This window comes from Ischnura elegans, chromosome 4, assembly GCF_921293095.1.
Source record: "Ischnura elegans chromosome 4, ioIscEleg1.1, whole genome shotgun sequence".
Taxonomy (NCBI): domain Eukaryota; kingdom Metazoa; phylum Arthropoda; class Insecta; order Odonata; family Coenagrionidae; genus Ischnura; species Ischnura elegans.
The window spans coordinates 100,613,663-100,626,284 of record NC_060249.1 but is presented as its reverse complement, the minus strand read 5'-3'; the positions used below and the strand labels follow the sequence as shown (position 1 = coordinate 100,626,284).

Genomic DNA, 12,622 nt, shown 5'->3' with positions numbered 1-12,622 from the left:
TTACACGCGCTCATACGGTATCTTCATTTACTAAAGCTTACCTAGGTCTTCACAAACTCCAAGAACAGTCCCATAGATTTCAAATCCTGATAAACTCAAATAATGAGTTTGACCCGATGCATTTTTTCCCATTTGCTGAATTCGGATATGCCTCCAGCCCTGAAATAACAAGGTTTCAATATCGAAAAATCAGCATACAAATTATGCTATGGTAAATTATATTCCCGCAAGACACAAATGTCCACATATCAGTTTGAAACTACATTTACCTGCTGCTGAGGTAAAAGCTGGGAGGGAGTGGACTGATCTGATATTTCTTCTGTCTCTTGAATATGGGTGTGAGATGATGGCATTGCTACAACAGATGGGTCAAAGTGCCATGTGGCTGTGCTACCAGGCTCATTCAATGAACAGTCATCAACATGAGTATACAGCGGTGTCCAATTTATACCATCACGAGACACCTAAGAGATGAACATCAGAGTATGTTACAGTACAGTCAAAAGCTGAAGTTGAAGGAGCTAATACAAATACAAAAAACTTCAACAATTATAAATAGCTGCCTCCAAACTATTTCATTAAAATGTCATATTACGATAACAACTCACAAAACTTAACAATAAGTTTTGATTCTATCTACACAAAATGATAAATATGGATATTATTGACAAAGTATAGTTATTTCTAGACAAAAACAAAGAGTCAATATTTATTATCATCGCTTACCTGAAACAGCCAATTCCTCAAAGCTGAGCGACCATAGCCACGAGCATGACGAATAGTATATGACGTAGGTATAATCCAGAGGCCAAGGTCAATGGCAAACCATGCTCTCTTATCATCATTAGTGTGGCAGTTCAGAGCAGAGGAGTCTCTACTTAGTATGTCTTCTAGTCTTCCATAAGGAAGATTTCGTCCTTCTGACGATGTTACCACCACCAATCCATACTGTCCAGGGTTCACCCATTCAGGACAAGTTCTGAAAAAAATAAAGTATAGCACTGTCAAATAACAATAGAAAAATAAAAAGCTGCACAATGTATACAGCAAGAAAATATTCACTGGTTAGAATGACAGTCAAATGCTATCAATGCTTCGCATTCCGGATAAATTAAGTCCAAAGATTTTCCAAAGCCCTCAAGTGTATTTCTCATCAATCTGCATCTTCTTTTTCCCTTAAGAGGTTATCCCCAAGAGCTATTCAATTTGAAAAAAATATAAAATCATATTCCCCTAAACGATTAAAAAACATAATCTTTACACTTGTACAACCAACTTCCTGACCATGCAACTCTTTAAGTCATGTTACAACTCAATACAGTGGAACTTGGTTCGTACGTTCCTCCTTAGTACGTTTTCCTCCTTAGTACGGCGATTTCCCTCGGTCCCGGTACCATCCGAACAAAATACAGGTAAAAGAATTTGGTTAGTACGTTTGAAAAAATTGCGCTTTCCTGGTTAGTACGCTCAATTGCTTGCCGTGACGCAACCCGCAATTCGTTCTCTCGTGTCTTCTTAAGGGTCGCAAACGTCTGAATTCATGATTTAATTTATTATTATTAGCCATTAACATTCTTCCATTCATTCCACATCTCTTTCTTTTGCCGTAATTTATCCAAATGCATTTCTGAATTCTTGTGACGTGCTGAATAATAAAATGCGGCCATTTTTCGGGAATGAAACTATGAAAAACTACAGCCAATAAGAAGCCCCAATTTTCCCCACCCCGAGCTCCTCACCTTCTGTTGCCTTTGGAGCGCTTGGGAGTGCCCACTACTGCGCAAAAAGTTCGTGAGTGGGCAATTGTTGCTATTGCACGAGTTATCATGATGAAGAAATGAGTCTTAACAGTATTAGACAATTCCCACATTATCTAAAGCAGTACTGCTCCATAAACTCAACGTCGTGCGTATTTACTTGACTACTGTTGCGGGAGCAGACGATCCTCTGGATCTCCACGCGAAGCTTAGCTTAAAAATACTTGATCTCCGAACGAAAGCAGACGACATTAGACAAATTTTGAAAGTAAATTTCAACTGTATAATATAAAATTTTCTTGTAATTATGTACGTCGTAATCTAATAATCTTGAGTGTCATCAGTCGATATATCGATCGATTTTACAATCGAAATGGTATCATTCCAGAAGCGAATGTCTACGGCTTTTGCCGTAATTTGAAAGTCAATATAATTTTGCCCAATTTTTATGATGTTTAAAAAACCAGTTGACTTACTCCGGGTAGTTGTTATATTCTCCGAGTACGCTGTGAGAAAGAAAAATGACTTGTCTGAGCTTCACTCGTCCTCGTTCTGTAAATATATATAGGATAAATCACGGGAGATAGACGCCGTAATCATGAAATCGTCTCCGGGATGTCCATGAAAAATTGCGATTTTTATTCACATGGTATTGTTTTTCATGGTAGCGCTCATTTTATTGATTTTAAATGTGAAAAGAGTTCAGGAAGGCGATCCTATGAGAACTACCGATAGTAATTGTAATTATGACGACTTTTTCACTGGTTGCAATAACCCCGACTGCTATTATTTACTTTCCTCGTTAGTACGTTTTCCTGGTTAGTACGTTCATTTTTCGTGGTCCCTTCAGAAACGTACTAACCAAGTTCCACTGTATATTATTTAATGGCCTGGCTGTAAAGAAATGATCTCACCATGCTTTCTCTTTTTCTGATATCCTCTCCTCCTACCATTCTTCAAATCAACATACTCTCTCATATGATAAAAAGAATAGGATGTTACACTAACCTTTCATCTCCTTGTCTCTCTTACCCTATGTGCCCTGTTCTATCAAATTTCCTTCCGCTTGCAATTTTCACGACATTCCAACGCATTCCTATTTTTACACCAAATTCATTACACAAGTTATGGTAGACAAACACTACTGCAAAAAATATTTGGCTTTGGTGAGATCTCTGACCAACTCTAGCTCGACATTCACCTGCCTAGCAAGGCACCAATGAGTCTCACATGTGCCTTTGCCACGGTCTTAGCAAACTGTCGACATTGCCCAGATCAACAATATACAGCCCATCGCGCAGACTGAGACTTATCACCCCACGAAGTTACAAATGCCATTATGTTGCCGATGTTTTGTAAATACTCTGTACCTACAAGCCAGGTAGACAGTTGGATTGTGCAAGTAGTGATTGAATCACTGACTTTAGGTCCATTGTAATCATGATGCTTAGACATTCAGTGGCTTGCAAAATGTGCATCGTACATCCATTTTCAGATTCATTATTTCTACTATCAATGGTGAAATGGGCAATAATGAGAAAATATCATGGCAGAGACTTCTTGGCCTCAAGATATCATTTTTTTTCACATGTTCTTCATAGGCCTTTTGACAGCACACTGCCAATCATTCATAAAAACGAGTCATTATATACTTTACTCACTAAAACAAGCTTTCACTGTAATTTCATAAGGCATGAATCACAATGAATATAAATTACTTCAGTGAGCACATTTCGGTAACTTACATAGCATATTTTTTAATCATATTCTATTTTAATAACAGCTTCCATTTAATATCAATAAAAATCTTGTAAGACAATTGAGTAAAAAAAGTCTTTATATACTTTTTTAGGGATGGTTGGGAAATGCCCTTTCTATTTCAAGAAGGTACTGCAAAAATTTTTTTGTGGTGTTTACTGGAAGGGAATTGGAAGAGAAAAATAACTTCCTCTCCAACAATTATTCCTAGGTTCCTATTATAATAGGTCCCATTGCTTAGAATTAACACATGCTGCTCTATTGTCCATCAAACAATTTCCTTACGGTAGAGTTGCAGCTGGGTGAGAGCACAACCCTCGTAAATGCCTCATTCACCACAATTCATTCCTTAGTAGTTGTGATACAATGTGGCACCAATGCCAGCTATTCCCCTGGTTGATCATACCATATAAAAAATTGTCTCTCCCAATAAAGATTTGATAGGATGGTATACTAACCTTCCATTAGTTCCAATCCAAAAGATGACTCCATTCTCATCAAAGTCATGCTGATAATTGAAGTTGAGGTGTTGCCCCTCTTTCAATCGCCTCACAAATGCATATGAAGACCTCTCATGATCATACCACTGCTTGGCAACCATTTTCAGAAGGTACCTTTCAAGTTGAGACACTGTGCTCAAGGGTTCCATTTTCAAAGTTCTTCCTGTACGGTCAATTAAGGCACTTTCACCAGGAGCCTTCTCTAGGCGAAAACGTAGGCGGCGTGTAAGTATCTGCAAATTCAAAGACGAAAGATTATTAAAAAACAGTACAAATAATATTTCAGACACTAAAATAATGCAAGATATTTGAAGTTATCAACCCAAAGTGATACATAATAGAATGGAATTTAGTAAGATATCTGGTTTTACTTTTATTAAGATTAGTTTTCAAACTCAAAACAAAAAAAAATCCTGACTACTTTTGGGTAGAATATTGAAGATGCCTTGGTCCCCCAATTGAAAACTTATACCCTTTTTCGAGTAATTTTCAAAATATATCATTTTGACCATGTATACAGTAAAAGCTAAAAGTGTATAAAAGCTGTTTGAGTGGACAAATAAGAAATAATAAGCATTGTAAATTAATGAAATAATAAACTGATAATAAAACACTAAATGGGAGAAAGAGTCACACTGATACACACCTGTAGGCCATATCCAGATCCTGGGGTATCATAAAGGTAGATAGGCAGTTTCTCAATAGACTCCAAAACGGCTACTAATTTATGGACCAATACTTTTTCAGGATCAAAGTCAACATTTTCAGCCGCTTTCTTCTGGCAAAAAAAAAATTTTAATCATGAAGTATGTGATAAAAGTAGCGGTTGAATGATATTTTTATCAAAATAACAAGATAGAAAAAAGTAGATGGGAAGCTACACTAAAACTTTCGAGTCACTATTTGAGAAAAATTTTTAAAACTATCGGAAATTCAATAACTGCTAACATAATATGGGACGTAATCATTAGTGGTATCCAGTTAAATGAATGATTCTCATGATACAATTTCCTTTTAATGTAATGCATGAAAAAGTAACTTTCTTCACAGTCACTTGCACAAGTGTAAAATTATACAGTAAACTCTCGATTATACGACCGCAAAATAGTCGAGTTTATAATTATCGAGTTTTGTAATTTAATAAGTCACGAAAAAAATTTTGCTATTGTTCCCACAGCATATTTCTGTCTTTAATGGCATGGTTTAACGTTTTCAGTGGTTATTTAAGGTAGAATTTCTCTTAGGTACTCTTTCTCATTGAATTTAGGCTTTGAAAGATCATTAAAAATCACACGACCCTATACTTCCCATTCTTTATTTTTAAATATCAATGATTAAAGCGCCAAAGAAATTCTCATTCATTTTAGAAAACATAATCAAATAACATTTTGAAAATTTTTGTACAGGAATTTAATCTGAGAATTTTGTGGTCAGTAGCGAATAGCAACTATTATCCACACTTAAGATAGATATTTGTTTCCAATGCCAACGAAATTTTAAAGGCAGCCTTCCCAACCACCATTTTTGATGCCCTCTTTCGCTCCGTGACAAGGAAAAAAAACAAGGGTCAACACCCCTTTCCAAAATAACCTTCGGAGGTTAATATTTTTACTTTCGCGGGAATAACTAGTTTTGTTGACAAACTTTTCGCTGTAGTTCGTATAAACGAATGCCATTTGCTCCCGAGGACCGAGCCCCAATTTCGTAATTTCAAAACATTTCATATTATCAAAACTTTGTATTATCAAATAGTGCCATGTATTTACCATAGGCTTTTCGCCGGGACCAAAATTTCACTTCGTATTATCGAAAATTTCGTAATATCCTGCTCCGTATAATCGAGAGTTTACTGTATATACCAACAATGAAGTTCACAATGAAAAAATATTTGGCTTGGCTGAGATTCCAACCCAGATGCCCCAATTGCCAGTCAGGTATGCTACCAGTAACATTACCAAGCCACTTGGAGAATATTTATTAGCAATCATTAAATTTAATAGCCATTATCTAATGCTACGCCAATTTGCACAATGAAGGGTTTCATAATTATTTAAAAAAGAAATAATTCAGCAAAACGACTATCATCAAAACACAATAATGAAGATGAAGGATTTCAGCAATGTTACAGAAATTACCTTGAAGCAAGACTTAAACACGGTCACTCTCTCCTTCTGCAGCTTCACCAATTTCCTTCGAGATGACATGGATGATGAGGAGGACTTATGATGCAGAGCATTAACTATATTATCCTCCAAGTCAGACACAGTGTTACTACCACCACACCAAAAGGATGATGATGCAGAGGGAGATAAGAGGGTGACAAGGGCTTGCACTAGGCCACTTGAATGCAGTTCGTAAGCAGAGACCACACCCCCTTCCTCTTGCTCAGCACGGAGAAGAGCCAATAGCTCACCCAATGCTGTTTCCAGTGACTCTCGCCATGCCCTACCTCCACCTGCACTTCCATCCCTATTGTTTGTCTGAAAATAAATAATGACAATATCAACTTCACTGCAAAAACAAATATCTTGATTTGAGACTCAAAGAATGATTAAGAGCACATAATCTAACTAAATTGCAAACAGTAAATTTCAGTTTTTTTTTAAACATATTCCGATCAGATTATGCATAAATTTGAGCATCAACAAAATACACTTTTCACAATGAGAGCCTGGTGATGTCTGTCAATAAATTGTCATTTTTGCACTATTTGAGGAGCACTCACAAAAGAACATGGTAACTCAATTACCAAACAATAATTTTCACCATGACTTCCCAGTTATATTAAAATACATACATCTCACCCTCCAGGGCTTCATAGACACTAATCCAATAAACAAAAATAGATACTACACAAAATACTAAACAATGTGCATAACTCACCTGCTTCTGGCAAGCCCTCTCAATCTGAGCAACAATATTTCCCAGTTTAGCAACCACACCTCTAGGTTGTGCTTGTGCTGCTTTGAAATATTTCTCATACACAGCTTGAGCCTGGACTTTGACCTTAAATAAAAAATTAATTTACCATAATATAAAAAAAGAATTAATTACAACTCTTAAAGCTACCTCTCATAAAAATGGCCCAATTATCGATGAAAACTTCAGTAAAAAACAAAATATCGCTGAATTTTTTGCCATGATTAAACCAAATTATCGTTAATAAAAATGAAGCCAAAATGTCAATACCTCTTCTAAAGAAATATAGTATGGAGATTATTTCAATTAAAACATCAATTATATGATAGTCAATTATTTTAATCAAGAACTTCTCTCACTAATTTGAAAATTCCACATCTGTCACAATTCCTGAGTATTCACAATTCCAGTGTAGTAATGAAATACCAGAAAAAATTGCCACCCGTAATGGTCCCAATGCAACCTTCTCTGAGAAATCTCCTTCAACACTAATCCAGTTATGATGCAACAAAACTTACCAATACTTCCTAGAAGCCAAATCTGTTTAAATATATTTTTAAACATTTTCGGCAGACCCCTGGATATAATTTCATTGTCATCACATATTAATAAATTCAATGCACTATGACATCCCTAATTTGGATTCCCAAAGACTCCACAGAAGCAGGGAACTACACGGCATATTTTCAATCTCCCTGAAGTCGATTAAAAGCTGAGTGTTCACCACATTATTGATACAGGTTCGTGAAAGGACTGACAGTCTCCAAAATACTGGATAATCGCCACAGCAACCTCTTGCGATTCTGTTAGCAACAGCAAAACAATGAGCTGGACATTCAGATAAAATATCGCTTTCATCTGAATATAGCTATGCAGCAGTCCCCAGGAAATTAAACGAGATCGTGGACAATGATATCAGCAAATTGTAGAGATGATTAGGTTTCAATAAACTACTTAATGATGTCTTACTTTGGTGAATTGCATCAGAAATAAGCTTACAACCATCCCGCAGTTGAAGCTTAGCACGGGGTTGTGCTGAAAGTTATACATCCCAGTTGCTTAACACGGCCAAATGAACTTGTTATAGTGCTAGTGCAAATACAAGCACTCTTTATTGGCTGATGATTTCCCCAAGAGTTTTTGATTACTGATGTTATGAAGAGGATTAATTAGAGTGCTCATAAAGAAAATATAAGAAGCAATAGATTCCAGGTCTCCATAACTTTCTTGGTACCTTGACATCAGGATTTCAGGTGCCATAGAGCATGTGTTTTGTAGAAATTCTTTACCTGTCCAATTAAATAGTAATTAAATTTCTGCTAACTTCCTTTACCCGCCAGGGTAAGTAACACTAGATTTCCGAGAAAAACAAGTTCATATTATGAAATTTTTTCAATTTTATCCTCAACATCATTTTTAATAGCACAATGCAAAGTTTCACTCTGACCTGTAGGCAGACAAAAACAATCAATGCAGAACATAGAGTGGAAAAGAGCATACACAAATTTAAACAACTTGAGTAAAGAGGGTTAATAAGTAATGTGAAGCAAATTCCATCCACTGCTTTTTGTTAAATGGCTAATTAATTTGACACTATACTAAATTTCAATAACAAAACCTAAGATTACAGCCAAAAACATTTAAATTAATACATATAACTTGGCAACATAAAAAGAAATCTCCTAACCTTCTGCTTTAAAGCTTCAATTTTTGACCTTAGACGCTTCCCTCGCTTCCCAGTCCAGCCTGCAGCAAATTCTGGACCCAAAGAAGTTTCAGCAGTGAAAGAATGTTTGGTTCCCCTATTAGACTCAAAAATGAAGCCAGGCAACTCCTCCCGCAGTATTGTAGCTTGCTGCAATGATAATGTCTTTATCAGATAGGTAGAGACAGAGAAAAAAAAATATTAGTATTCTAGGGGTACTGTCATGTCACCTCATAATTAGAAGAACAACTTTAAAACCATATAATAATAACAAAGTAAATGATAAGTGTTACACGATTACCAAGACTGAAAACTGAGATTTCCTATAAATTACATTTCAAAAATACCTTCACAGCATGTTATGTTATTGTTGAAATCTTCTTTTATTCTACGAAAACTTTTAATACAATATATTTCATAGTGCACCTTCTACGTACTTTGCTATTCACAACATAACAACACAACGTAATTATATTCTTTGTTTCCTAGCTTGGGTGTAAATGCCGATGGTATATTACATTTTCCTTTTATATATAACATCAAAGGTTCTAACTTAATATTTAAACTTACAGTGGGTAGGAGGATTAAATGAGGCAATGAAATTGAATAAAGAGAAATTTGTCGGTATATTAGCATTATCAATGTGACATTTTACTACACACAACAGATTACATGTAATCTAAAGAAAAAACTTATCAACAAGCCATTTTCTTCACAAGAGGAAGAGAGAAAAGTCAACTATTTATAATGCTTGAATTTTAGCACCTTCTTATTATAACAACAATTGAAATAAAAAACCACTTAAAAAAGAAAGAATAATAACAACTTCCAGTATAAACCTCTTTCTTAGTAAACTCATTAGTTTTTCCTTTCAATATAATGTCAAGTTTGCATCCAGAGATAAATAAATACAACTGACTAAACATACAAATATTCCAAGCTTTTCTTGATAAGACTTGTAATCACCACAAAAGCCTTATCCTTTCTCAATCAAACCTATCCCTTGCCCAAAATTAAAAAAAAATTGATTCCTGTCTGATATTTCAAATTGTCAACAGACCTTTATGGCACGTGAAATCAAATTAATAGTAGGTATCTTACTTTTTGCACACCTATAGATCTCCATGAAGCCTTCTAGCCACACTCCTCTTTTGCACTTTGTTTTGCCATACAAATTTTATTTCTTCATCCCTTAATTCAGAAGCTACATCCCCATGAGAACTGTCTCTGCTTCATCATCTAGTATGCCAAACCCAAATCTTTCCATCAAATCACTGCTTTATTTCACTTTTCAAAGTTGATCACACAACTTTTCTTTCCAAGTTTGTAATAGTTTTCCTACATTCTTCTACCTCTTTCATTATGACTTAAAGATAAGATTAAGAGGTTCTAAGAAAATATAGAGCATACAATCTGCATGTTGTCAACAATGTTAACTTTAAAATGTGTGACACCGCTGTAGGGTGCATTAGCACCATGACCATGCATGGGAGTATCACAAAACAATAGAAACGACAATAGCAGGGGAGTAAGAGTGAAATGAACTGCAGTCTTGATTCAAGCTAGCCAACAAATTAGGTATGCATTCAAATATGCCACTATGTTACTTAACCGACCACTGTGCCCATACGTAATATTGCGGAATAGTACAATTATCAACATGAATAGAATAACAAGTTATGTCTGACAGAATCCAGAATTTATTTTTTTTATTTTTATTGGCCACTTCTTCATTTATATCAATTCAGTAAAATTCCCGATGGCTTGGTAAGTGATTAAAAAATTGCCGTCTTTACAATAAGTATATAGATAAGAATTTACCTCTTCTTTTACTGAAATGATATGAAAAGCTAAGTTTCAGGACCTTAATCAAGTTATATCATTCACTGATCACATTTCAGCCAATTATTACAATTATAGAGATTTTTTCCAGGTTTATAATAACAATATCCAGAAAACTATATGAATCAAATTATTATCTTAAGAGCCTCAACAGAAATTGTTTCATCACCAGTAAATCATATTAACATTAATTAGGAAAAATTTTTAATGAATTATATGATACAGATTCCCCATACCTGTTGTCCATCAGAGTTATGAATATGAAGTTCCCCCTCTTTTCTGCTAGCTAAAGACCAATTTCCAACAACCAATCGAATTGGCCCAGGATGGGACAGGATAGGTTGGCTGGGCGAATTGGGTTTCACGGCTGAACGAGCTCTCTGCAATTTTTCAAGGAACTCTCCCCGATTTTCTGATGAATATAATACAACAGAACACACCATAAATATGAAAACACAGGATAAACATTATTTGCTAAAATAAATTAAGTAACCATTACAAAGAAACATGAGCTGAACCAGTAACACCAATTCATAAATATGTACATATCTTATACATTTCTTACGCAAGTCATTATATTATTCCTCACCTAAGGTAGAAATATTGAGGAACTCGCAATGAAACTGTCTACTCCTGTCCAACTCGCAAACATTCACGAAAGAAATATCTTCAGGACAATACCTTTTTAAGTTCTATAACTTGAAATTAGAGTCTGCCTAAGCGAATAGGAATCACAGCCAAATCAACTTATGAAAACCCAGTGTTATAAGTTTTCTCAAGCTTAATTTGCATTAAATTGTCTAAATTGAAAGATGCTACAGAACAAATCGATACCTCCACTGTACCAATGCTCAACAATTGCCCACTGAATCAAAACCACACATCAAGTAGCCCTACTAGTACTAGATGAGCGGATTTGAATCGGTGGGTGATTGTTGAGCGTTTTTGCAGTGGATGTATCGCTATCATTTGTGAGATAGCCTGATGCATTATTTTAGGAGGTTTGCAAAATACCATAGCAAAGATCATTAAAAACTTTTGTAAATTTAACAATGCCAATGAAAAAATTGATTAAGAATCAGGACCGAGAGCCAATGCCACAAATCGAGAGAAATAAGGAACCACCACATTCTTAATTGAAATACAATGCATAGTATGCTGAACCTCCTCAGTTGTCCCCAATACATTACCTATTGCAATATCACCATGATTGTAAAACTTCAAGGGCTCTATCCTTACCTAATCACATCAATGAAAGCACATCAGGATATTCCTTAAATTCTGACTTCACCGTAAACTTTGATAAACATTTAAACATATTCAAACAAAATTTTGAGATATCATTACTAAGTGTGAAAAACACATTGGTTATCGCAAGTAAAAAAAGTATGAAGATTTGCTGTGTTGAATCGTGACTGAGATTACTGATAAATAGGCAATACTGATTCCCCAATATTTTTTCCTGGTTCTCAACTGTTACATTTGAGTATCAAAGGAACTACTCAAACATATTTTAAAGTGCCAACAAATAGCTATGTTAATTTACATTCTATTGTGCAATACATACAAATTCCTACTCATAAAACTGAAAAAAATTTTATACAAATAAGTTTCAGCAATAACCTACATATTTATTTCTTTGGCCAATATTATTCTTTGTAACAATATAAATTGCAAATTATACATTAAAATAAATTTGGAAATGGCTGCAGCAAAATTTTTTGGCTGGTTATAGAATGGTGACCTCTTTACACAGTAAAAATTACAAAACTTTGTGCAAACATGAAATACTATTGTGTGTGTAGCAGTTATCATGTTAAAACACACACATTCATTGTTAAAGAGAATGAAATCAAATATATTAAGATGGAAAATATAAAAATAAAAAGCTGGGTAATAAATTTGAAAAAGGATGATATGGGTCTTGAGGAATGAATTAAAGTGCGACCACACAAAATAGCTAAGTGCACTGGTTAAGGAGTGTCACATGACAACAATTGTGAGGGCACCTAATGTTGTGAGTAAACATAAGTAAATTCTCAGTTTGATGATTTTTTCACCCTAACCAACATGAAAGTAAAATAAACTTGACTTAGACTGCCAAAAAACATTCCTTAAGATATTGCTCCACGGAAAGTGTA

The 12,622-nt window shown here is 34.9% G+C and overlaps 1 protein-coding gene across 12 annotated transcripts in view; it reads right to left on the bottom strand.

Moving 5' to 3' along the window:
• LOC124157847 (E3 ubiquitin-protein ligase HECTD1) overlaps positions 1-12,622 on the bottom strand; it is a 111,909-nt gene that overhangs the window by 56,886 nt on the left and 42,401 nt on the right. For 7 of the 12 annotated variants that reach the window (XM_046532883.1, XM_046532886.1, XM_046532893.1 and 4 more), the window contains 9 exons: positions 10,718-10,893; positions 8,622-8,804; positions 6,899-7,021; positions 6,151-6,495; positions 4,662-4,793; positions 3,974-4,248; positions 727-979; positions 270-464; positions 42-159 (listed from right to left, as the gene is read on the bottom strand). In XM_046532883.1, coding sequence (XP_046388839.1) covers positions 42-159; positions 270-464; positions 727-979; positions 3,974-4,248; positions 4,662-4,793; positions 6,151-6,495; positions 6,899-7,021; positions 8,622-8,804; positions 10,718-10,893 — 1,800 coding nt within the window. The remainder of the gene's footprint in view (positions 1-41; positions 160-269; positions 465-726; positions 980-3,973; positions 4,249-4,661; positions 4,794-6,150; positions 6,496-6,898; positions 7,022-8,621; positions 8,805-10,717; positions 10,894-12,622) is intronic. The other 5 variants (XM_046532887.1, XM_046532890.1, XM_046532888.1 and 2 more) reach the window with 2 other exon arrangements.